At 45.7% G+C, this 27,776-nt stretch overlaps 1 protein-coding gene across 2 annotated transcripts in view; it reads right to left on the reverse strand.

Annotated features, from left to right (window-relative positions):
- PHF12 (PHD finger protein 12) overlaps window positions 1-27,776 on the reverse strand; it is a 418,108-nt gene that overhangs the window by 225,560 nt on the left and 164,772 nt on the right. For both annotated transcript variants that reach the window (XM_085649156.1, XM_085649157.1), the window contains exon 3: window positions 18,587-18,659. In XM_085649156.1, coding sequence (XP_085505282.1) covers window positions 18,587-18,659 — 73 coding nt within the window. The remainder of the gene's footprint in view (window positions 1-18,586; window positions 18,660-27,776) is intronic.

Consider the following 27,776-nt stretch of genomic DNA (forward strand, 5'->3'; position numbering starts at 1 on the left):
CAAAGTTTAATAAAGGCCTCCAATGGAAACGTGCCTGTTTTGATCTTGTAATTTAGCTCTTTTAAAAACGTATGTAATAGCTTCTGCTGCCTAAACGCAAGAGTCAAAGAGGTCAATGCTTGTATTTATTTTGCGACTCCTTGCAAACGATGACTGTAAAAACGATCTCAGAGATGAAGCAGTACAAAGAGAATCCATTGGCATTAGCAATAAATTCATGGGCGAGGAGACGTACAACCAAGCATTGGTACTAAAGAATGCATAAGCTTTCTTATATTCGAGGTGATTGTGTGAGTCCTTTTTGGTCAAATAATGAGACCTAGGCCATCTGGATAGTTTCAACGTGTAGAAGATGCGGTTTAATTGAGGGTGTAAATTGTAGGTGACTGCTGACACGGGCTTCTGCTAGAAGAAATCTCTGCTTATGTCACTCAAGCATTTGTCAGAAGCAAGCTAGCATATGGTCTTCTCAAATATTCAGTGATTTCCCTACCTGTAGATCTATGTTACACCAAACCACAAAACAGGAAAGTAGAGAATGGTCTGAAGACTACTGAAAACATAGGTGAAGTAATAAAGATTTTTTTTTCAAAAACGTGCACACAATAGCAATCATGATATAGAAAACACAGTTGACCCACACAGGCATCCCATCACAGGATTTCAGAAAGAAGTCTACACAGAGTATGGAAAGGTATGGGGTTTATTTGCAAGGCTGATTACTCTCACCTTAAAATTATTCACTGGTCCCCCCCATCTGCTTATATTTTGCCTCTGATGATTTGAAGGGGACATGAAAGCTTGGCTACTTTTACTTCTAAATTGAGCGTTCTTGCCCCCAGCTGCAGGCAAGTGGGAACTGTCACTAGCAATGATGCATTGAGAGACAAAGATTACACACTTGAAGAGTGATTCAACAAGATGAAGACAAGCTGAAAATGTGAATGCCTACAGAGCAACCAGTCCTTTAGGATGCAGAATAGATTAGCAGAACTGAGGTCATAACAAAGCTACTCAACAAAACAAGAACGCTCTAAACACCAATAGTTCTAAGTGCTACAATACCAATGCGTATCCGCAAAGTCTAGTTCATACAAATTTGCATTTTTCTTCAAGAGGTCTCAGCTGTCTCGAAAGGAGCTTTCACTTTTAAACCAGCGAGACTTCACGCTGCAGCTACAGCAGTCTTGGCCAGGAAATCAAGTACGCTAAAAACATTCTGAGGGTTATAACCAGAACAAAACCATGCTACCCACAAAGTCTACATGCACCCTCTGTTAGTCTTGTGTTATCCCGTTCGCAATAGCAAACAGGCTCACCATTTCATTATTTCAAGTTTCACTGCAACAGTATCAAAATGCATAATGGTCAAGCCTATCCATTAAGAATCCAAAAATAAATCAGTTTGTAGTGTGTCCAGTGTAAATTTATATATTTTAGATTTTTTTAAAGTTTCTCAATTTCACCTTCTGCCGCTAGCTTTCTATGTGGACAGTGAGGTTTTCAAATTGGGTGCTCAAATGCTGAAGTGTCCTACAGTTGGCCCTACACTGGGTGAGTCTCGTTCCTTGGGAGGAGAGGGTGATTTAGTACTGTTACAATCTGCCAGAGGTTTGAGCAGCTGCTTGACATTTTTAATTTCTTCGGTATGTAGTAGATTTTAATCCATGCAAGTCATCTGAATTGTCGGTATTAAGAACTATATAAAAGTCGAGCATTTCCAAACTTGCAAATGTGTTAGACCTCTTACTGATGATCAAATGCAGAAATAGACATGTTCACTTCTCGAGTCACTTGTGCCATTAACTGCCAAGTTCTGTAACAAAGTTAGCTGGGTGGGAATAGGGATGCTAGTAAACTAGGTCAAGTCACAACCTTAACTGGGGTACTATATTATTGCATGCATAAAAATCACCATATAAATGTATTTTTTCACTGCTGTTGTCCAAAAATGTTATGCCGATGCAGCAACAAAGAAATACAGGCTCCTTGATTAACAAGTCACTTACCTACGGTAACTCATTATCTGGTAGAGACAATCTAGCTGCAGATTCCTTACCTTAGACTTTAGTAGGCGTCAGGCTGGATTCGGAAGACGTTTGTTTGAGCCATACCCTTGCGCACTGGGAGGTGGAGTCTGTCCCTTTTGAATGACTCTCATACAAGCCAGAAGAGACGTCCGTGTCACCTATATAGGCGCCACCTCGATGCGCTGACATCAGTTACTTTTCACGACCTTCCGCGCGCGGAGCCATGAAGTGCACTGACAGTAGTAAGTTTAAAACAACCAGGGCCCTTAAAGGGATCAGTCCTGACCCTAAAAACCTGTCCGGAGCGTGGGTCAGTAAGGAATCGGTGGCAAGATTATGTCTCTACCAGATAAGACATTACCGAAGGTAAATAACCTTTCCATCTGATAAAGCCATCTAACCGCAGATTCCTTACCTTAGACTAGATACCCCAGCAATACCATCCCCGGAGGAGGGACTTAAGACAAGTTTAGACCAGGAAATCCTGCAGTACAGAGCAGTCAAAAAGGCCATCCCTGTGGACTTGACTGCCCAGCCAGTAGCACTTAGTGAATGTGTGCAGTGATGCCCATGTTGCTGCCTGACAAATGTCAAGGACTGTAATTGCAGCTTACCTCTGTTGTAATGAGCTCTTAAGCCTTCAGGAGGCTGTTTCTTGGCCACAGCGTAGCAAATTTTGATGCAGAGGACGACCCATCGCGAGATAGTCCTCTTCTGCACCGCACAACCTTTCTTTGATCCAACGTGCCATACCCCAGGAAGAGTTTATCTTCCACCCGGAACTCTTTAGTGCGGTCAAGGTAGAAGTACCAATGCTCATTTTGGGTCCAGATGGTGGAGTTCCTCTTCCTCTTTAGAGGGGGGCGGAGGAGCATAGAAAGTGGGCAAGGTGACTGACTGTGCCATGTGGAATACTGTTACCCCTTTCAGTTGGAGGCCCTAGTGCGAAGCACCAACTTATCAGGGAAGATGATCAGGTAAGGAGGCTTGGATAACAAGTCTGCATTTCGCTCACCCTCCTGGCAGAAATTATTGCCAAACAAGCTATTTTGACGGAAAGCATCCAGAGGGGGCAGGTGTGCAGAGGTTCGAATGGAGCTCACATCAGGAAGGTGAGAACCAAATTAAAGGTACCACTGAGGCATGATAAATGGTGCAGGTGGGAACATATGTACATGTTCATTGAGAAATTAAAAAGAGCGCTGATGTGGCAGCATCAAGAAGGCATCCTTTAAGAGTGCCCAGAGCAGAGCCCTGCTGGGCAAGGGTCAAAATAAAGAGAAGGACTTGAAAGAGAGAAGCAGAAAGAGGATCAATAGACCAGTCTGTTCCATATTTTACAAATGTCTGCCACCTGCAGGCGTACACAGTCTTGGTAGAGAGTTGCCTGGCTGCCAAAATCACATCATAGACTTCAGGAGGAAGATCGAATGCTGTCAACTTCCGCAACTCAATCTCCATGTAAGAAGGCATAGAGTTGATAGGTTCCGGTGGAGGACCCTCCGCTGCGACAGAAGATGTCCCGTAAGGGCAGCCCGATTGGAGGATCGATGATCAGTTGGAGAAGCTCAGGATACCAAGCTCTCCGTGCCCAGTCCATAGCAACAAGAATGACTTGGGCCCAGTCGCTCCTGATCTTCTAGAGCACCCTAGACAGAAGTGGTATTGTCAGAAAGGCATACAGGGGGCTTGAGCTCCACTCGAGATGAAGTGTCGCAGAGTGAGTGCAGCAATGGAAACTCCAGTGCTCAAAACTGCTGACATTGCGCGTTCTCAGCAGAGATCTAACCAAGGATCTCCCCACTTCTGAAAGAGATCTTGAGCCACCACTTTATGGAGACACCATTTGTAATCCGGTAGGCATCGACAGCTAAGTAAGCCTGCCCTGGCATTCAGGGAACCTGCCAAGTGTTGAACCACCAGGGGTATGCCTTGCTGTTCCAGACATGTCCGGAGACACTGAGCCTCTTGACAAAGGGTCCAGGACCCCACCTCACCCTGTTTGCTGCAGTACCACATTGCAGCGGTGGTGTCCTTGAACACCTGAACCAGCTTTCCCTTGATGGAAGGAAGAGAAGCTGTCAATGGCAAGCGAATTGCTCGGAGCTCCAACAAGTTTATGCTTCTGCATTAGACCAGAGTCTTCTGATCTCCACCTCTCCCAGATAGCAGCCCCATCCCAGGAGTGACACATCGGTCACTAATGTGTAATCTACTTGGGGAAGGGAGGGGGTCTGCCTCTGGCCCAAACTACGGTTGGTCAGCCATCACTGCCGATCCTATGCAGTTCCCTTCAAGATCTGGACCATGTTGGAGAGATTGCCCTGATGCTGCGCCCACTGGAACTTCAGGACCCACCTGGCATGTGTCACTAGCTAGATGCTAGAAGCCCTGAGGTCCAGCAGCCTCATAGTCAGTCTCACCGAAATCCATGATAGAGGCTATAACATCAGTATCATTGCCTGAATATCCTGGACTCGCCACTTGGTAGATAGGCCCAAAACTGCACTGTGTCCAGAACAGCTCCGATGAAAGAAAGCGTCTGAGAGGGAGTCAGGTGTGACTTTGGCATGTTGATAGTGAACCCCAGCGAAAGCAGGAGATTTGCCCGAGAGCGACAGTTGTCGGACCCCTGATCTGCGAAGATGAGCTGCGACCACCACCATCCCCTTGGTAAGCATCCGAGGGGCACTAGTAAGGTCAAAGGTGAGCACTCCGAACTGAAAGTGCTCGTGGCCTTCTGAGAACCACAGGTAGCACCGATGGGCAGGAAGGACGGGAATGTGAAAATAGGTGTACTGCAAGGTCAACGCTAATATCCAGTCTCCGGGGTCTAGGGCAGACGAGACCTGAGTCAGAGTGGGCATTTTGAACTTTTCATTTTTGAGGAAGTAGTTGAGAGCTCGCAGATCTAGAATAGTACGAAGGCCCTTGTCCTTTTTAGGAACCAGAAAGCAGCTGGAATAGCAACCATGGCGTACTTCGGACGCTGGAACCCTCTTTATTGCTCCCTTGGCGAAGAGAGCCTGGACTTCCTCCTGAATCAAGTTTAGGTGGTCCTCCGTCAGCCAGTCTTAAGTCAGAGGCATTGCTGGAGGGGTAATCTTGAAGGAGTGGCCCTTTTGGACTATCTGAAGAACCCACTTGTTTGATGTGATATTTTGTTAGTGGTGGAGGTGATGGCTGATCCTGCCACCAACCAGCCACCCATGACCTTGAAGGGCCGGACTAGGAGGGTTTAAAGGCTGCAGTGGGAGGAGTGGACTATCTATGTCAGGCTGCCTGATCCACAAGGTCGAAGGGAGCCCCGCCCACGGCCGCGCAGACGTTGCTGAACTTACGTGGTCTTGTGGCTGGGATATGGCTAACCCAGCTGAAAGCCCCTTTCGTGGCCACGAAAGGGGCATAAAGCAGACAGGGACAAGTGGTCACCGAGAGCCCCAAGGACTTGGCTATTGCCCGTGAGTCCTTAAAGTGCTCCAGAGCAATACCTGCCTCGTCTCCAAAGAGACGGGTGCCATCAAAAGGCATGTCCATAAGGGAAGCCTGGACATCCCCAGAAAAACCAGAAGTTCTCAGCCAAGCGTGGGGTCGTACAGCTACTGTTAATGGCATTGCTCTGCTCAGCGATTCGGTGGTGTCAAGCTCACAACGAATAGTGAACTTTGACGCATCTCTCCCGTCTGATACCGCTTGAGAGAGAATGGCCCGGGTCTCCTCCGGAACTTGTGGCAGCATTTGCGCAACCGCCACAAGGAGTGTGCGGCCACATAAGCATGCAGTGTTCACTGAGCGCAATGCAAGGCTGGCAGAAGAAAACATTTTCTTGCCCCAACATTTCAGCCTCTTCCACGTCCGGGGTGGAAAAGGGAACGCGCCTTGTGAGGTAGAGGCTTGGGCCACTAATCTTTTCTAGGGTAGGGTGATTGGTGCTGAATTTTTGGGTTGCCTGGTGCAAGGTGATGGTGGAGGGAGATTGTCCTAGTCACAGGAGCCCCTGTGCCGGACTTATACCATGTTCCCAGAAGGACATCAGTAAATGACTCGATGAGAGACAGGAGGGGACACCCTGCTGCAGGACCTCTATCAAGATGGTAGTCTTTACTTCCATCGAAGAGAGCTGAAGGTACAAGACCCCGGCTGCCCTTCACTTCACCATAGCATATAAAGCTCCCTACTCCATAGCCACGGTAGGAGGAGAAAGCATGCCAGAATCTGGGGAGGTATCCAGTTCACTGGTCTCACTCAATTGCACATACCAGTCTATTTCGTGCTCAGGCTGGTCTTGTAAAGGGTCCAGCAACACCTCCCAATCTTCCTCCATTTCTAGCCCTTCAGAATAAGGCTGAAGAACCGACCTAGGACCCAAGGGTGCCATCAGTGCCAGAATCGGAGTCACTAGGTGCGGATGCGGAGCGTCTGGGATAAGAATAGGGCTGGCGCCAGCGGTGCAGAGCCAGCACAGTGGCACGGCCTGCGCCAGTCCAGATCTACCACCGGAATCTATTGCGCGTGCCGGACCCAATGGAGATCCCTCTGAGCCTCTGATGCCTGAAAGCGTACCAGATGGGTCAGGTCACCCAAACATGAGGCATATGGCATCATAGAATTCTTTAAGTTGGGCGAGGGTCGCTCCAGCTCCTGTAAAGACAGAACTGCAGAGCCGAAGCAGGGGCAGGTTCCGCAGAATGAGGCCTAGAGCGTCAAGACTTTTCCGTCACATCTGTCGACGGATGGGGAGAAGTTAATGCATGCTTCGACACTTTGTGTTTCTTTATGTCTCTTACCTGACCGACCAGACTACATCAAGGGGGAGGACGAGGCCTTAGGACATCCCGGGCAGTGCCCGGTCCTTCCTCTCGACCAGAACAGGGAATGAGACCTCTAGGGCGAACGGTGTGGAGCCGAACACCAGGTCACAAGAAGCTTTCAGGACTGCTACCTCAAAGCCTTCGGAGTCACGGTCCGGCAGTTAGAGCACAACTTTGGGTCGTGGTCGAGCACCAGAGAAAAAGTGTGGATCCGCCACCGATGTGACGTGATGGCAGGTGCCACACTAAATGAATCCAGAAGTCTTCTTTGAAATAGATGAAAGACCTACACCAAAAATCTTTGACAAAACGTCAAAAAAGCCTGTCAAAAAGTGGCATAGGGTAGCTCTCTCACAGATCTGCGCTAGTTGGCACGAAAAGAAAAGAACTGACGTCAGTGTGCCGAGATGGCGCCTTTATAAGTGACGTGGATGTCACTTTCGATGCCACACAGAGCCGACCGACCGACCGACGCCACCTGCCGGCGCACAAGGAACAAAAATCTCTTGATCGAGTGACGCCTGGGAAATTCTAAGGAAAGGAATCTGTGGCTAGATGTCTCTATCAGATACAAATGCTACTGTTAACGGCTTTAAATAAAGTTTGCAGAAGTTTCAAGCCTCTGCTTCAAGTCATCAGTAATATTGACTAGTGTAGGGAGATGATGTCATATAAAATCTCCACACTAGATGACTTTGTCTATGGCCTCTCCTTCCTGGAAAATGGCACAATTAGTGCCATTGTTAAAGAAACCTTTGGAAAATGCTACATTATTGGCCAAGTATAGCCAATATCTTTTCTACCTTTCCCAATTAAGATCCTAGAAAAAGCAAGGAATGGCCAATTGTCTAGGATTCTGGAAGAACATCTTTTGAAGGAGTTTTGGCAACATCACAGAATGATTACGGCATGGTTAGAGGTCTATGAAATGTGTACTTCATCACAGCATCCTAAACGAATTACAAACAGTTGATTGTGTCCCTCTCTGAGCAAATCTCCTATCCATTAGAGATATTTAAAAACTCTTACAACAATGGCTGCACAATAGATGCCTTCAGCTTAATTTAGAGAAAAACAGATTCTGGTCTTTTGTTTCTCTAATGTCATTTGGTCCCCTGCTTGGTGGCCACCAGAATTGGGTCAGACTCTGGCTCCCTTTGTGAAAGCAAGAAATCTTGAGATCCAATCCGGTCATGAGCTATCCTTTAAATCGCAAAATTAAGCTGCCTCTGCTTCGTGTTTCTCTCAGCTGAAGTCGCTCAGAAACATTTTGGACTTCTTATCTTCTTCTATTGTTAACACAGGGCTTCATGCTGCAATCAAATGTAGGTTCTACTATGGTAATTCCCTTTATTTGATTCTGCCTACATATTCTATCCAGTGGCTTCCAATTGTCCAATACGCAGCTTCATGTCTTATTTTGAACTTCCCTTGACATCACTCTAGCTCTTTCAACCTACAGAAATTGCAATGGCTCCCTATCCATAAAAGAGGGCTATTTAAAGCTACAGTCCCTGACCATCTGCAAAAACTCATACATGTTTATTTCCCGGCCAGGGGGCTAGGTTATGAATTATAGCGAAAGTACGTCGTGCAAGAACTAAAGGATGTTCTTTTGTCTATCAAACTGACAAACACAGAAAACACTTCATATTGATCGACACCTATCACAGACACAGTCTTCTGTAAAACAAATAATGAAAACTTGTACTTTCAACCAGGATTACCTTTCAAGTCTTTCTGGTCTTGCACTGTATTCAGCGTCAGGATGCCCCAATTAGGGTAGATGCTGCGCTATATAAATCACTTAATTCATTTATTTATTCAGAGAAAAATGCATATCCACAAATTAAAACAGATCCATGTTTTAAATTATAAATAAATTATCAATACAAGATGTTTTTGGAGTTAAGAGTAGGACAAGAAGAGGAAAATTAAGCTTTTTAAAGTTACAACCTTGGTCTTTGATGCATTTTACCACTTCTGGAAGAATGCAATTTTAGCAATTTCCCCCTCTTAATGAACCTTTCCAACGGAAGAACGTAACCTTAATGTTGGACTCTTCATAAGTGCATCATAAAATGCTCCCTTAGTTATCTCCACTTTTGTGAATAGGCAGAAACAAACAGTCTGGGCAGGGACAAAAGACAGCAGAGAATCCTACCTGTGAACTGGGGCTGCATTGGGCAAAAAAAGACATCATAATTGCTCGGAAGATGAGACAATGGTACATAAGAAGAAATGTTACTTACCTGTAAACTGTGGTTCTCCAGTATTGGTGTCTTTCATAGATTCACATGCTTGAATATTCCCAGTCGTCGCAGTGGGAGTCCCACGGTATATAAAAAGCAATAAGTGTCATGTATATACATATGCATACATAACCACATAATAACATATACATATCCAAATAAACTTTATATATAGAATTCAAATAACATATCAAGTGAAAATACTATAGGATAGTATTGACACACAGGAAAGCATTGAGAAAAAGAATCACTTTACTGACATATCCTTGTCGTTTTATAGTCCAAACTCAGGCCAATCAGGCGCAAGCACCCTCTAGAACCTTCTCCTCAGAGGCTCAGGCCCTCAGATTTTCGTAGCACAAGAGTGACAAAAGAGTCCAATGAGGAGAAGAGAGCCTCTGAGGGGAGGAGGGTGGGTCACATGTGAATCTATTAAAGACACCAATACTGGAGAACCACAGTTTACAGGTAAGTAACATTTGTTCTTCTCCAGTATTGGGGTGTCTTTCATAGATTCACATGCTTGAATAGAATAGTGAGCAGTAAGCAGCAACTGGCTGACAAGGCCGTATTAATATTGCATGAAATACAATGACAATATATTTAATACGCAATTGAGAATACCCAAGGAGGAGGGAAGTAGCAGAGGCTCACCTTATTTAAACCGATTCCGTAGAACTGCTTGTCACACAGCCGTGTCCGCTTCATTAGTCGACTCCAGGCAGTAGTGCTTCGTGAACGTGTGCCTGCTGGACCAAGTAGCTGCCCGGCACATCTGATGGATGGGTACACCAGCGAACAGGGCAGTGGAAGATGACATTGCTCTCGTAGAATGAGCCCTTACTCCAGAAGAAAGAGGCTTGCCAGCCCTTTGATGGCAAAAGGAGATTGCTGAAGAAACCCAACGGGCAATCATGGGCTTGGTAACCGACTGTCCTTTACAAGTGTGTCCGTAGGCCACAAACAGCTGATCCGACTTGCGAAAGGATTGTGTTCTGCTGATGTAGAATTTAAGGAAACAATGGCTCGTGTGGATTAATATTTACCAATACAATGTATAATACAAGATAGCGATTCAGAAAAAGGGGGTTAGGTGTGATGTCAGAATGAAAGGCACAGCCATACACATTAGGTCTTTTGTAGAAAATATTTTTCTTTTATATAACAAAAAAGTTTTGTAGGAAGTGGACATAAATTCACAATACAAATTGACAATATTCATACAATTTTCAAATAGTGTCCAAGTGAAAAAAATTAACCTAAACAAACAAATAACAAAGTGCAACATACAAAAAGGTTTCAATCTTTCATTACGAAGGCAATCATAGACAATTAATAAATCCAATTATCAACACTCAAACATTCTGAATGTCGACAGAATGATTTGCCTTTCACATCAACGGCGTTTCGACCCTATTCCAATTAAAGGGTCTCGTCAGGACAGTCTAATATAGGGACACCTATGAAGAAATAATAAAGAAAAATACTTGTCAAAAAAAGGGCTCTTTTATCTCTAAAAAAAGGGGGGGTATTTTTTAGAGGAGCATTGATATTGCGTCTCTCTACCTGGTCGTCTTGGATGATATACAACGTATTAGTGTTCAGTGACACCGTGCTCAATGTGAAATAAAATACTCACAGGGACCCAGCCGGGTGCTGCGTGAGAACAATAGAAAACTATTAATGTCAAACTCATTATCTAAAAGTGATTATCAAGGTGCTCATGCTTTCTACTTACCCCTGTGAGAGAAGACTCACGGAGAGGCAGTAGCCCACTCGTTGGATGTCTAATGTTGAATGTATTCAGCGTGAGGGTCTGATAGCATATGATCACACAGGGGGGCTGTAAACGCGAACTGCTAAATAGCTGTCGCTTGTTTTCAAGAGTCCAATCAACTGTAACAAGATGTAAAAAGGAAATATAATCGGCTCCTGGAGTTTGGAAAATGACCAATTATTTGCAGAAATAACCTATATATAAAAAAACGGCAAAGCTATCCCTACCTCTCTTCTCCGCTTCCGGGTGTACGAATCTCCTGTGAAGTGCTGCAGCAGGCGAACGAAGTTCAGTCTGCTAGGTACGATCGCATTGATTGGTTGGAATATTCTAACCTTTGAACATGATTCGCTGGCGGTTGGCCAATCCAAAGTCCCCATCAATAATGAGCCAGTGAAGGAAAGCGCGTCACGTTGCTAGGTGACTGGCGCATACTATCGTTCAAGTGAAAGACTTCCTTCATATATTGTCAATAAAGTTGTGAAACATCGTATAAAGGACCCGTTGTAAATGTTCCATTACGTAAGGTAACAACATCGTACCTAGCAGACTGAACTTCGTTCGCCTGCTGCAGCACTTCACGGGAGATTCGTACACCCGGAAGCGGAGAAGAGAGGTAGGGATAGCTTTGCCGTTTTTTTATATATAGGTTATTTCTGCAAATAATTGGTCATTTTCCAAACCCCAGGAGCCGATTATATTTCCTTTTTACATCTTGTTACAGTTGATTGGACTCTTGAAAACAAGCGACAGCTATTTAGCAGTTCGCGTTTACAGTCCCCCTGTGTGATCATATTCTATCAGACCCTAACGCTGAATACATTCAACATTAGACATCCAACGAGTGGGCTACTGCCTCTCCGTGAGTCTTCTCACAGGGGTAAGTAGAAAGCATGAGCACCTTGATAATCACTTTTAGATAATGAGTTTGACATTAATAGTTTTCTATTGTTCTCACGCAGCACCCGGCTGGGTCCCTGTGAGTATTTTATTTCACATTGAGCACGGTGTCACTGAACACTAATACGTTGTATATCATCCAAGACGACCAGGTAGAGAGACGCAATATCAATGCTCCTCTAAAAAATACCCCCCCTTTTTTTAGAGATAAAAGAGCCCTTTTTTTGACAAGTATTTTTCTTTATTATTTCTTCGTAGGTGTCCCTATATTAGACTGTCCTGACGAGACCCTTTAATTGGAATAGGGTCGAAACGCCGTTGACGTGAAAGGCAAATCATTCTGTCGACATTCAGAATGTTTGAGTGTTGATAATTGGATTTATTAATTGTCTATGATTGCCTTCGTAATGAAAAATTGAAACCTTTTTGTATGTTGCACTTTATGTTATTTGTTTGTTTAGGTTAATTTTTTTCACTGGGACACTATTTGAAAATTGTATGAATATTGTCAATTTGTATTGTGAATTTATGTCCACTTCCTACAAAACGTTTTTGTTATATAAAAGAAAAATATTTTCTACAAAAGACCTAATGTGTATGGCTGTGCCTTTCATTCTGACATCACACCTAACCTCCTTTTTCTGGATCGCTATCTTGTATTATACATTGTATTGGTAAATATTAATCCACACGAGCCATTGTTTCCTCACAACACATAATACCCAGGCTCCTTGTGGGTAGGGTTTCCTTGTTTCCTAATCAATTAAATGATGTAGAATTTAAGGCACCTCTTTAAGTCCAAAGAGTGTAGACTCTGTTCCGCTGGAGACTGCGGATGCTGGAAAAAGGTTTTCAAGATTACTGGTTCATTGAGATGGAAATTGGATGGTACTTTAGGCACGAAAGCCGGATTAGTGCGGAGAATTACACAGTCCGATCTGAATTGAGGAAACGGAGGTTGCATTGTAAAGGCGTGAATGTCACTAACTCTGCAGGAGGAAGTCAGTGCAAGGAGGAGGGCCATCTTCCATGTTAAGAATTTGAAATCCGCCGAATGGACTGGCTCACAGGGCGCCTTCATGAGCTGAGCCAATACGATGTTAAGACGCCACGTGGGTGGAGGACGTCGAATGGGCGGGAACATTCGGAAGAGACCCTTGAAAAAATGCTGTATTACTCTAGATGAATAAAGAGAGGACGAGCCGTCCTGCCGAAAGTGAGATATTGCCGCTAGAAAGACCTTCAAGGTAGAGTGTGACAGTCCAGACTGCGCTAACTGGAGGAAGAACGGCAGAATGTGTTCTGGGGAGGCGTGCACTGGATGTATGTAGACCGACGCACACCAAAGACAAAATCGCTTCCACTTTAGCTTATAAGTCTTCACTGTGGAGGGCGCCCTCGCCCTAGCTAATACCTCCCTGCAGGCCGATGGAATGTTCAAATGAGCAAATTCAAGGTGCTCAGGTTCCAAGCCGACAAGCTGAGTGAACTGGGATTCGGATGGCATATCTGCCCGTAGTTCATTGTTAAAAGGTCCGGCCTCGGGTGAAGAAGGATGGGTTCGCATTGGGAGAGGAGGAGCAACTCCGAGACCCACGCCTGCCGAGGCCACCGTGGAGCTATGAGGAGCATCTGGCACGGTTGTTGCCGCATCTTCCGCAACACTCGAGGAATCAGAGGGATCGGCGGAAAAGCGTACGCAAATATCCTGTACCAATTTATCGAAAGGGCCTTTCCGCACGACCCTTTGTGGGGAAACCAGCTTGCGTAGGACTGGCATTTGCTGTTCTGTGGGGTTGCAAAAAGGTCGATAGTCGGCTGGTGCAATTCCCACTCGTGGGTCGATGACGCTGACCGACTGAGTGCATCCGCCAGAATATTGGAAATGCCGGGCAGGTGAACTGCCAGGAGCGTAATCCGATGGACTATGGACCAACTCCAAATCCTCTGAGCCAGTCGGGAAAGCAGCGGAGATCTTGTCCCGCCCTGCTTGTTCAGGTAGTGCATGCTGGTGGTGTTGTCCGTCTGAATGAGGACTGACTCCCCTTGGAGCTGGAGGCGGAAGGATTTCAACGCCAAGAAAATGGCCATCAGCTCCAATCTGTTGATGTGCCAGGAACGCTGAACCATTGTCCACTTGCCCTTGACGGACAAATCTTGAAGATGACCGCCCCATCCTTCCATGGATGCATCCGTGGTCAGAACAAGCTCTGGGGCTGTCGTTAGAAACGATGTTCCCGCTGCGATGTTGGAAGGACGAGTCCACCAATGCAGCGCCTGAGCCATGCGGGCTGTCACCACGAGCTGGTCGTTGAAGGAACCGGAGACCTGACGCCACTGCTTGTCCAATTCCTCCTGAATGGTACGACTGCTCAGTCTGCAATGTGGAATCAAAGCGAAGCAGGAGGACGCCATCCCCAGAAAGGACTTTAATATGCGGACTGAAACTGACTGCTTTGCTGCGATGGAGCTCGCGAGCTGTCGAATTCGTGTTTGCCGCTCCGCAGAGGCAAAGGCCATAGCCCTTCCCGTATCGATGGTAGCGCCGAGAAAGGTCTTGTACAGAGCTGGCGTGAGCTGAGACTTTTGCAAGTTGATCGACAAGCCCAGAGACTGAAACAGAGTGAGACAGCGCTGAGTATCGAGGGCCGCTTGGTGGGAGGATTGAGATTTGATGAGACAATCGTCCAAATACGGGAATATTTGTATGCCCGTTAGTCTCAAATGGGCTACCACCGGGGCCAGGATCTTTGTGAAGACCCACGGAGCTGAGCGGAGGCCGAAGGGCAGGACCTTGAATTGGAAATCCCTGTGACCTACACGAAAACGTAAGTATTTCCTGTAGCGTGGAATTATGGGCACATGGAAGTAAGCATCCTGAAGGTCGATTGTCGTCATGAAATCGCCCTGAGAGAAGAATTGAAGGATGTCCTTTACCGTGAGCATGCGGAATGATTGGTCCTTGAGAAATCTGTTGAGACCTCAGATCGAGGATGGGGCGCCACTCCCCAGATTTCTTTAGTATGAGGAAAAAACGGAAATAGAACCCCAACCCCTTTTGTGATTTCGGAACCACTTCGATGGCCCCTTTTTTGAGCATTATCTGGATTTGGTTGAAAAGTTCTTTGAGGTGAGCGCGAGGAGGTCCGGATGGAGAGGTGTGTGGGGGAACTTTTACAAACTCTAGGGCATGGCCCCTTGAAATAATGTCTAAAACCCAGCGGTCCGAAGTGATTGAGGACCAATTCAAAAAGAACTGGGAGATTCGTCCTCCAACTGGAGAAAGGGAAAAACTGGGAAGAGGGGACCCTTGATGTACACAGTCATTGTTTCTTGGAAGAGTTTCCTCTGTAATTGGATCTTCCTCTATAAGATTTGCCAGACTGATGCCTGTAAGACTGCTGTGGCTGTCAGGAATAACGTTGTTGTCCTTGGTTGTAGGAGCGGTACTGGGAAGAAGACCCACGAAAGGAAGAGGAGGTGCCGCGGCCGCGCGCACCCCGAAAGGGCTGCTTCCGGAACTGGAGAGCGCCGAGGGAGCGAGCCGTCTCCTTCTTGATGGCTTGCAAAGCGTCCTCCACATGCTGGCCGAACAAAGATTCTCCGTCTCACGGCATGTCCAGAATCTTGGCCTGGACCTCCTGACGGAACGAGGTGGAACGAAGCCAACCCGGTCGTCTTAAAACAGCCACTCCAGCCAATTGACGAAATCCCGTGGAGGCAATGTCGACGGAGCAGTCGATGATTTCGGAGGATGCCCTCTCACCCTCTTGTAGGATCTTTAGAGCGTCCACTCTAGAGTCTTCCGGGATAAGCTTAACCAAAGCTGCCATGTCCGACCACATTTGTCGATCGTAACGACCGAGGATGGCCAAAGAATTTGCTGCTCGGACTGTTGTTGCAGCCATGGTCGAAAACTTTTTTCCAATGACATCCAGGCGGCGGCCGTCACGATCCGGAGGTGACGAAAGCGGAGACGATGGATTTTTGGAGCGACGTTGCACCGCCTGGGTGATCACCGAGTCTGGCTGAGACACTAAGCAAGCTGGAGACGAGTCCGGGCCTTGTACTTCTTCTCCAGTCGCGGGAGCACTGCCGGGATGGAGTTAGGCGTTTTAAAGTCTATAATGGGCACAGCCCGCACCAGTTTCTGCGGCTGGGACTTGAAGTCGTACAGAAAGCAGTCCTCCTCCCTAACCACCATGGGGAGGTGAAAACGTTGAGCCGCCCTTTCCATCAGTTGATGGAACCCTGTTATGTCGACAGGTGGTGAATTCACTGGCAATGTCGGAGGGGATGCGAGCCAATTGATTTGATAATCATCCCAGTCCGCCATAGAGTCTTCATCATGAAGCTCTCCCTCCTCCGTATCCAGATTATCCCCAACGGCATCTGTTGCAGGGGGAACCAATGCAGGTGTGGATGGTGTCGGCATCGTTGGTAACACAGGAGTAGACAGAACGGCAGATGGCGTCTCACGTGGAGAACTATGAGAGGAAGCCGGAAAGCGACGATTGTAGTCTTCCGACATGAATTGAAGGTTGGAGATGAGCGACAAAGGGAGCTGCCCCATAGGAACTTGTGCAGGGGGATGTTGCTCCTGACGGTATAGTCCTGCGAATACTCATCCTCCTCAAAATCTTGGCATTTTATATGAAGCTCAGAAGGACTACGAGCATCTCGAAAAGAGGACTGAACATAGTCATCAGAATCCGAAACGTCCTCATCAACCGAGGGAAATAGCTGATGCGGTGACCGAGTGACCGGTGGCATCATGACAGAATCCAGCACAGCATGGCGACGCTGCAGCAAGGAGTTGGCCACCGACCCTGGCGATCGTCGACGAAATCGCCGTAGACTAAGTCGCCGTCGACGAGGCAGCCGTCGACGAGGCACGCTCCGACGAGACTGTCAACGACGACGGGCCCGCCGACGACGACGCCGTCGTCGACGATGCTGTGAGCGTCGGCGGCGATGACTTCTTCTTCTTTATTAACGTCGACGGAAGCGCCAGCTTCCTAGTCATCGATGAGGAAGATAGTGGAATCGTCGACGAAATAGTCTTTAGGGAAACGCACACCACTGTCGACGGTGAAAACGTCGACCAGGAAATCTGCTCAACACCGTCGTCGACGAGGTTGATGAAGTGGCAGATCTCGTCAACGGAGGGGCCGTCGACGGGCCCGTAGACGGTTTTGCACGTTTGTGACTAGAAACATGCGCTGATGGAGTCAGAGACGCCTGAGAGCTAGGTCTCGGGAGCGCTGGCGTAGTAACAGAGACTTGGCCTGCAGACACTTCCTCAAGATGAAGTCTCTTCTTTTTCAAAAAGGGAGACGGCAAGTCCTGGACACTACTACGCTTGGAGGAGACTCCTGTTCGAACAGAGGCCACACTTTCTACCTCAGAAAGGGGGTTATCCGTATCCTTCAGTTTTTGAAGCCACAATAATAGGCGACCCTCCCTGTCCTTCAAAGTCTTTTGAGAGAAAGTCCTACAAATTTTACAGTTGGCCACCTTATGGTCAGGGTAAAGACAATCGATACATTTTTCATGAGGGTCCTCAGAAAAAAGTCTTAACTTCCCACAAGATGAACAGGGACGGAAAAGAGACTTCTTACTTGAAGACATGGTGAGCGAAACTCAAACCAGATCAAAGACTGAGCAGAGCTCAGGGAGACTCCCTTCACACGACGTGCGGTAGAAAATCTGAGGGCCTGAGCCTCTGAGGAGAAGGTTCTAGAGGGTGCTTGCGCCTGATTGGCTAGAGTTTGGACTATAAAACAATAAGGATATGTCAGTAAAGTGATTCTTTTTCTCAATGCTTTCCTATGTGTCAATACTATCGTATGGTATTTTCACTTGATATGTTATTTGAATTCTATATATAAAGTTTATTTGGATATGTATATGTTATTATGTGGTTATGTATGCATATGTACATACATGACACTTATTGCTTTTTATATACCGTGGGACTCCCACTTCGATGACGGGGAATATTCAAGCATGCAAATCTTTGAAAGACACCCCAATACTGGAGAACTCTGAATTTCTATCACTGTGATAAGAACACCATAACAGTTAACAAAATCTGCTTTACAAAGAAGAAATTAGATGAACCGTATATGTATTGTGTTTTATCTTTAAGAGATATCCTTAGAATCCGAGATTAACGTATTTGTTAATAATTCCTATATTTAGAGGCAGCTAGGCACCAGCTTCTACTATTTCTCAAATTGTTACGTGAGTCTACTAATGTAGCGGTAAATTACAAAAAGTTTTTCATTAAGAAATGTCATATAAGTTGGCCTTCCAATCAAGCGAATAGTTAAGATGTAAAAAAGTCCAAAACCAAGCTGCATGATTTATATTTCCAATTAAGACAAAGATCATTTTTTAGTAGCACTGGCAGCCTAGTGCTTCTGCTGGTTACCAAAAACATCCAGTTAAACCATTCTGACAAAATTTAAATTAATCAATTCTATTGTATCTAAGTGAACTAATAATGCAGGTTACGATTAGATCTGTTACACTAACCAGGTGACTAACAGTTTCACCTACAAAACATCATAAGTAATGATGTATATTGTTTCAAGGAAAATAAGCATGCTGCTGAATTTTAACCCTACCTGTCAAGAATTAGAGTATTAATGCAAATAATAGCAGGGACTAAAACTTTGCTGGTAATGATACAAAGTAATAGCCATGATAACCTCCATGCAGTTTGTGTACATATCAAAGTGTTTTCCATTTTTAAGATGAGAACTTTGAAAGAACTTTGGCCGCCCTTTAATAAAAAAATTAATGCAATACCTTTCTGCGTATCGTACATCGATGACACATCCACTCTCCTGAGGGAAGCATCTCCTCGCTCAATGGTGGATTACTGTTGAGAGGAAAAGCAAAAAGTTTTACTTTTAGCAAATGTATCAGAAATCAACAATTTAGACCACATTCCCACAAATATGTTGTCAACTATGTTATGACTGCATCTATTACAGGTTACCGTACCAATTGAAGAACCAGACTATTTGAACTAGGTTGAAATTTTGTTTAGCAATCACCTTTCATCAGAAACATTTGTTAATGTGGCTGGCTCGTATTCACTCTTTGTACAACACAGCTTTTGCTAAAGCGCTTTGAGGAGGTAGAGTTACACCCCTGGGAAAGGTGAACGACCATTAATGATAGTTTGTCTTCGAACCAATCAGGCAGAATCTTTTGAATTTTCAGTAAATTTCTGAATTTCCTTACACCTATGTGTCCTGATGAGAACCGAGTAAAGTTCTACATAGAAAAGATCTAAACTTGTAGGTTTTCACCACCAAAAGAATAACCAGACTGAATTGGTGCAAAATTAGTTTGTGTAGCTCAATGACATTTAACTCAGGACTATTGTTGTGTGCAAAACAGGCCCGTCTGTATACAATGTGTGTTGACTTAACATACCCTTTTTGCATTCAAATGATTTGCATGAGAGGAGGAAGTGAAAGGCCTAGAACAAAGAGCAGGGCAAATTGTTCTTATTTGTTGTAGCTAATAAATGTGTACTGTATTGCCATGGTTTTCTAACTTATACTAACAAGACTGAGGAGGAAGATTACCATTCACTGGTGCACAAAATGTCTGCGAGCGTGGCAACTGAAGAGATAATTTCGAAGGTTGTATGTTTCGTCATGATCAGGGCTCGAGTCGGGGTACCACGCGGGTGGACGGCGTCCCCCCACTTATTTTACCGGGAGCTCGATAACTGGAGCAAATGGAGCCACACATTCACTCTTTGGCCTCTCTGGGGTGAGTTCAGAGCTCATTCAGAACGCTGATCACGCGCTGGCTTCTCTGATGCAATCGCATCTAAGGGGTGAGCGAGGGGAGGCAATGAGTCTGATGGTGCAAGCCACCTTTCACGACATCACTTCCTGGTGTGACGTTATTTAGGTAGAACCAGTTGTGTAGGTATGCTTGACAAAATATGATTGGGGCAGAAAAGACCTTTGCCCTGAAGTGCATTTTCTTGGCCTAACTGCTTATAATAGCTATAGTGCACTTAATTTATAAACAAATAGTGTGTAACAAATACTCATATCATCCATTGTGGGTGTACTGACTTCAGTAGAAGGGAGGGCTCAATACAGAGCAACTATAAATGAGAGATTCTCTGACAGGTCTTTCCCACTCTAAACACTCCTTTCCACTTGAGCATAACTCAGTGAGCATGGAGTGAAACAAATGCTGTCTACCTTTATGGGTGTAGATCTGCCGAATGTGGATTAACACCATACTTGTCTATCAAGCTAATGGTGCAACACATTTGTCACTGTGTACTCTTTGTTTTGTGCATTATTCATTTGTTATATTTACACAGACCTAAGTACATACCCCTGAGAAAGTGATAAAAGCTCTCAGTGAATAGGTAGCATCATACTCAATAGGTTGTGATTGGTTGGAAGGTTTGGGTTTGTGGTGTGACAAGAGACTCTTATTGTATCTCATGTTAATGCAGTTGAGCTTACAATGGAAGAGAGAAGAATATGTTAGAGGTTCCGCCCATTTAATCCCCTTGGATTTTTCGTTCTTTAGACTACCTGTGTTTTTATTTTTTAAGACATCTGCCGCGAGTAACACTACCAGAATCACAAACTTTGCAAGTTCTCTTATAAAGAATTGGGAGTGCTACCTGCCAGAGTCGACCTTTTTTTCTCTTAGATATGGTCTACTGCTGCAGATAGGGGAGGAGGCTCAGGGCTGGTTGCATGTGAACATGTATGCTTATGTGTCGGCAGAGTGGCAAGATTAGAGTGTAGCTCAGTCAGTATCTGGCACAGATAGCCCACTGCAGAAGAGAATACTCTGGAGATTGATGCTGACCTGGACAGACCTTTTTATCAGTGGGCAATAATACTGTGAGTGGGTACATCTGTAGTGAATACTGAAAAGTGTGTGCACTACACAGTATTATACACTATGAGTGAAACCAGAAGCAAACTGCAGTTTCACCATGGGGAGGTCTAGATATTAGCATGCCACACTGTTCATATGGTAAAAAAAGAAGCTTGAGTTCAGATCCAATGTCTATTTTGTCATATTGGGCACTTGAGGATTTGGCATATTTCGCTGACTCAGCTTCTAATGTGATTCCAGGCCTTCGTTTCCCACCATATCTCCCCTCCCCACAGAGCCAAGTAATTGATTCTGGTGGCTAGCATGAGAATCAAACGTTCCCCTATACAATAGGGCCGGTATTTATTAATTAGGCCTGCTCTAAGGAGAGGAGAGGGTGTGGATGGAATCTGCATGTGCCAATTACCTTTCACTAAACCAGGCCGGTGAAGGTTGACTACCATAGAAACAAAGGACAGCAAGACCTTTAGAGCTACACATAGGAGGGGCCTCACTTTGAAGTTTTGGAGGGAAAGGACCAGGCAGTTATGGCAGTTAGGAGGCTGTTTTCAGATTCTCAGGGAGGCCTTTAAACAGACCACTCAATTTATCATGTTCATTACTCTGCAGGAGGGTTGGGGCACGGTGGAGTGAAAATGTATCACCCTAGGATTGGGCATTGCTGCCTATCCTCTAGAACTCACTTCCCACCCTCACTTAAAAACCCCTGCACAAAGGAGAGAATTTTGATAACAGTCTGGAACTGGAAGGGAAGCAAAATCAGAGGGTCGCCTAGCCGGAAGAGAGAAAACACCTGACCCCAGCTGTAAGGTAGAATCCAAAGTCGTCTAACTTCAGTTAACACCCACGGACTAGGATTTGGTTACCCGGGGCCAGTGGAGCTGCCCGCCCCAACCTGTGGGAGACAGGAGAGGAATCGATCTGAAAAAGGGGGAGGGGGGCTGGAAGATTCTTCTGGATCTTCAGCGGTCTGGTCCTTTAGAAGTGGGAGCTCTTGAAGGAGGGGATCCGGATGTCTGCTAACCCAGGTGCTCTGCATGTGGCTAACAAGAAGACCACGGGACCTGGATAGTGCTGACAGGGAGGGCACTTCCTGTAAGAAAATAAGATTTAGAGGCTAGAAAGTTGAGAATCAATAGTCCAGGTGACCAGAACTGGCAATGAGGAGCAAAAAACGTTCCCGGCCCACATTGGCTCACTGGTGCCCAAGAAAAGAAACAAACAGCCCCGTCCACAAGGAAACATCCAGCTGGACATGAGAAGCTTCCCCTCCTGTATCTCAGAGATACCCTTTGCTACAGCCAAGGCGCAGGCAGGGTCTGCGCAAACAAGACTGAGGATGGCAATGGGTGTGCATGGGATCTTTCCCCTGAAATGTCCATTTTCCCCAAAGTATCCAGGCTCCAATGAAAAAATTGCTGTGAGTGATGCAGTAGGCAAAAGAGCACCGCCGCACTCCCCGACTGATCGGGCCCCCAAGTCCATGTTCCAAAGCACAGGAAAGAAGGTCTGCTGTGTTTCCCCTATCCCATGATTGGGCAGGCGCACGAGACATCAAGCCCTCCGACCTGAGGTCAGAAGGGGTAGGAAGAACACTAAATTCTCCTACCACCCACAATGGTCACCAGTAGGATGGTGAACAGAAGGAGCTGGCTCCCAAGTGGCATTCAGGAATAAGGCCGCAGGGCTTTCCCCGTGGCCCTCACCAAAAATCAAGGGTCTGGGTGCCCTGACTGGGGCACCATTTACTAAAAAGAAATAAAAAACAAACATTAAGTCACTCATAAAATATTCATGATTCTGGGCACGGAGCGCCCCTGCTTGCTCTAGCAATTTGCATAATTGTGTCCTGTGTTGCCCCAGGAACCGCGAGGGCACAACCAACGAATGGCACAGTGCTCTGTGGTAGTCAGGCTCACAAGAGCCCCCTCAGAAGCCCCCATATTATTTTTCCCAGATGGTACCTTATTGTCTCTTGCGGAATGCATTTATGACCTCAGACGAAATCTTGTTGTTTTTTTCAACTACTTCTACAGCTTGTGCTTTGGAGCAAAGGTTCTGGAGTGTGGGTACCACTTGTAAGCATGTATATATTTGTAAATGAATGTGTAGTAATGAGTAGTGTGTGTAAAACTACATTTCCTTTTATGTTGCTGCGACTGAGAAACTCCTTTTATACGTGGACTGGAGCAAAGAGCTGTCAGCACATGTGGTTGTACTTGTTGTACTGGTCATACTTGCGTGGGAAATAAGTTTCAATGAATGAGGCATCTATCATCCTAGAAAGAAAAACAGGGCCTTGTTCTTCTGCAGATAACAATCTTGAATCGTATGTAGGGAAAGAATCCAGTCTTTGCGCATGAAGCAGATTATCTTAAATGTACCTGTTCCTTCAACATGAGCTAATTTAGGTCCATCACAGCAGTTGAGATTTTATCTGTCACTTTTAGGTGTAGAATGAGTAGGCCTGTTTTATTTTGAACCAGCTACAGGGGAAATTCAGCCTGACACGTGTACAAATTCGGTCTGTGCTGAAAGTCAGTACTTCACATAGCACCACCTTGCCGCCACAGTGCTATTGCCATAGGTAAACACCTGGACAAAAACGACGATGTTCTGAAAGAAACACATTTTATGGAATGTAGGAACATAAGCCTCAAATAGATTTGATAAAAACGGCTGAGCCCTCGGCCCCCATCATTCCCCAAGGAAAAAGTGCAATGACCTGCGTATTCTGTTATCTTAACCCCAGTCGCTACACCAAGGCTGCCAGGTTCTTACAAGCTCTTCGGTGTAAACAGGCAGTTTCGACTGTTTATGCCCATTGGGGATTTAACCAATTGCAAAAGACTGCGAGCTACTTCCGGATAAGGAGTAATGGAAAACGATTTAAAAATTGGAGACCAGTACATCAAGGTACTGCAATGGGTAAGGCAAGTCCCCCACATCGGCACTCGATATATTTCTCTCCAGTACTGGCTTTAAGAGTTCATGTCCACAACGTAATGGCACGTGTTCTGAAGCACTATTTTATGCAACCAGTACGGGTAGGGGGGCATGCAGAAATGTGCAGATTCCCACTTAACAGAATCGACAGGGCAGAAAACAGAGCAGGGGGGTGTGGAGGATCGGTGCTGCTGTCAATAAGATGTCAAAGTGTTTATCAACAGGTGTGACCGGTTATTTCCCCCAGCAGAGCGATTCTCTCATCGTATAGCTCGTAGTTCAACTGCCCTCCACTGTGGCAGACAATTTTCGGGAGAAAAAAATCCAGTGGCTTCTCCGGAGATCCATACAGGCAGCAGCTGGGCTGCGCAGCCTAACACAAATGGTTCCTGTGCACCCAGTGTTAGGACCCCGAAGTACCGCAACTCAAAAGATGCAATGTTTTTAAAGTTTGCCATGTCAGCTGCGGAATGGCAAGCAATACAGCAGGAAACAGCGCACTCGTACATCAATATACCGTCCTCCAAATTTCGTTAGACGGGAACATCAAATAACTGAACGATAAGGCAAAATAACCATTTTATCACCTTTCCGCATCTTTGTAGCTAGATTGCTACATTAAATTTCGGAAAGTAGGTGGCTAGTGCCATCTACAGGTCACCGCTAAAGAAATGCTACCACTGTTACGAGTGTATGGTGCAGGGTCAAAGCTATCCGCGTCGTTCCCTGCAGCACTGTAAAGAGACAAGGTATGCTCATTCTGACACTGAAGCAATTTACAAATATAACGTTAAGATAGCGGACAACGAATCATTTACTCTGCAGTCTGGTGAACACACAGTTCAATCAATCACAAGCATCGTTCGCACATAACATATTAACCCGAGTAAATACCAAAAGTGGCATAAGTAAGCAGTCCAAAAGTCCTAAATGCGAGACAGTGGAGGCGATTATTATTTATCAATCGATAACTTTATTTCGGTCATAGACCATAAAAGTGCAAATAAAATACATACAAAAGTGCACAGATCATTAAAACAATAAATAACAGCAAGTTAATATAGAGTTAAAAAAAATGTAACTGTATAGTTATCAGAAAGTAAGTTGAAAAAAGGGCGGCTATATTTACCCAAGACTTTTCCTCCTTCGCCACATACCCAGTAAAAAACGGGAGACAGCAAAAACAATAGGGGGATGAGTATCATATGTTAAAACCCTACATGCCTGTATACAATGTCTAAACCCAAGATTCCTACATAATGGGATCAACCAATGTTTCCTTATCGATTGATAGGCGGGGTAGAAGAACATAACATGGCATACATCTTCTCGGTTGTAATTACATGCCGGGCAAGCAATGTTTTCTGATTGTGCCCATTTGTGGGTAAATGCCCTGAGTGGTAAGCTGCCATGTCTTAGCTGTACATAAAGCTTCCTCGCGAGAGGTGGATAAATTCCGTCTAAAAAGACTTCCGCTCGCGGTTCAGCTTTTACTAAGAGATAATCTTTAGAAAGTCTCCCCAAGGAGCTTGATCGATGTAGGGCAAGTAATTTCTGTTCCCTCAGCTGGCTTATGAGTCCCTGTTTAGGTATCCCTAAACAGGACACCTCCGGGGACTCCCAAAGCTCGATCCGGCCAATCCTTATGCTGAGGTTCTTGATGTGGTGTAGCCACGCGATATTCTTATTTTTTATAAGAGCCCAAACCTCTAGGAATTCCTCTCTGTATGATGCCAATTCAGGCACTGACCAGAGTCTCTTCCAATAGAGCATGGGCCGTACGTCTACTAAATCTTCGATTGATTCCAGCCCCAGATCAAATCGCAAAGGAATGAGTGGTGTACTTAGCGGCAAACCCAAAAGGCTTCTCATAAAGCCCTGCTCAGCCCTGAGGAGTTTAGATATATTTTTATGGCCCCAGAGTTCAGCTCCATACAATGAGGCCGTTCTGGCTTTGTAAATCGGTATATTTCTATAGCCGGAGCTGCCGGCTTAAAGTCCGAAGTTCGTTGGACTTTGCTAATCCCCCCCATAATCTGGGACAGCCTGAGCGTTGATTTCGAAATTTGGGAATCCCAGTCAAAGTTCTACGTCAGGTTGATCCCGAGGTAGACGAAGGTCTTAACTCTCTCAAGCGCAGACCCGTTAAGAATGGGATTTGGGCGGGTCTGCTTCGGGGGATTGAAAATCATAAACTTGGTTTTATCCAAGTTTATCTCCAATCCTCGAGCAGTGCAGAATGCTGCAAAACCGTCCAGAATACGCTGAATGCCCGATGATGTTTTGGGTAACAACAAAGTGTCATCCGCAAACATTAGAGCGGGCACTCGGCCAGAGGCCAGCCTGGGAGCATCGCTGTCAATTACATCAGCTAAATGGTCCACAAGACCATTGATTTAGAGACTAAACCACGTCGGGGCCAGAACACACCCTTGGCGTACACCCTTCCCAACTGGAAAGCTTGCAGACAAATCACCATGCCTCCCGCACCTAACTTGGGCATAATTTCCTTTGTGGAGTCTAATTAAGATGTTCAGTAAATATGGTGGGATTCCCAAATCAGCTAAGACTTTCCACAACTTTTCCCTTGGGACAAGGTCAAAAGCGGCACGCAGATCAACAAAAATGAGGTAGAGACTACCACCCTCCACTCTCACAGTTTTCCAAAATAGGACCTGGAGCCGAAACATTTGATCTATAGTTGAAATGCCGGACCTAAACCCAGCCTGTAGTGTGCTCAGTATTTCATTTTCTTCCATCCACCCTTGGATTCTGTCTAAGATAATTCTACCCATTAGTTTCTGGGAGGTATCTATAAGGCTAATGGGCCTATAATTAGCTGGGGTCAGCGGGCAACCTTTCTTGAAGATGAGGACAATCTCCGCACCCAGCCAGGTATCAGGTGGATCCGCCTCCATAAGTATTGAATTAAATAAAACCACCAAATACGGTGCCCATATTTTGGGTTGAGAATGGAATAGGTCTCCGGGAATCTTATCTAGTCCAGGAGCTTTGTTAGGTAGTAGCCTTGCTATTGCTGACTCTACTTCCTTAAGGGTAATGACCTCGGGCTGACCCAAGTGAAGCCCGCCCCCATCCACCGGAGTCCTCACTCCGTCCGCCGTCCAAAAACCCCAGCAATCGATACTCCTGCTGGAGCTCAGGGACGGTAAACAGAGGGCGAATCGTGGATTCACCAAAGGCCAAATCCATCCCACTCGCCGATCTATACTCCAAAAGTAAATCGGGGTTAGAAAAGAGTACAGTATCTTCACCCGAATCACCATATAATGCTCCAAAATGCGCTTCCCACACTCGGGATGCTATGTTTGCAGCTGGGGTTAAGCCTCCCCTACTCGCACCAGAACTCACAATAGCCCAGAACGCCTTGGGATCCCTTCGAGAGAGAGCTAATCTAAGTTCCTCCCATCTATGTTCCTCCCAGTCCTTCTTTCCCCTGAGGATGGCCTTTTTATACTCTAGGCGGGATTTCTTAATGTTGGCTCGATCTTCATCTTTTATTGCAGAAAGCAAATCTTTTTTTGCTTTTCTACAGGAGGCATCATACCAGGGATGTGTCCGATCCAAGTGGCATTTTCCGTTTCCCACAGGATTGAACACATCCACCAGCCTGACAACCAGCTGCTTGTGGATTTCCAGGGGGATGCCATGGGAATCTGCACCTAAGTTACCTACGCTAATATCCCCCATATCAGACAGAAACGGTATAACTGTCTGATATATTTTAGCAAGTTTAACGGGGGAATTCTGAAAATGGGGCCATTTAACCCTCCGCCTATTGTTAGATAATGACAAGGGAAGCGGTGGACCAATGGGATCAGGGGCAGGGTTTGTTAGCCCAAAACTTCCCGGTTTAAGAGTTAAGACAAGGGCGTTGTGATCGCTATCTTGTCTGGGATATATCATGAACTCCAACAACTTATCCCAGTGTCTGGTTTCCATCAGTATATAATCAATGATGGAGGTTTGCCCAGGTCTATTAAACGTGACTGATCCCGGGCGATCTGGATTCAGCCTCCCATTACAGGCCCTTAAAGACATTACAAGGGAGAGGGACTTAATTTGGAGGGCCATGGGGGTCCAGGCTCTAATAGGAGGGATTTGAGGGTCTAGAACATGTCAGAACTGATCCTCG

The sequence above is a fragment of the Triturus cristatus genome, chromosome 3_2 (assembly GCF_964204655.1).
Source record: "Triturus cristatus chromosome 3_2, aTriCri1.1, whole genome shotgun sequence".
NCBI classification, from domain to species: Eukaryota; Metazoa; Chordata; class Amphibia; order Caudata; family Salamandridae; genus Triturus; species Triturus cristatus.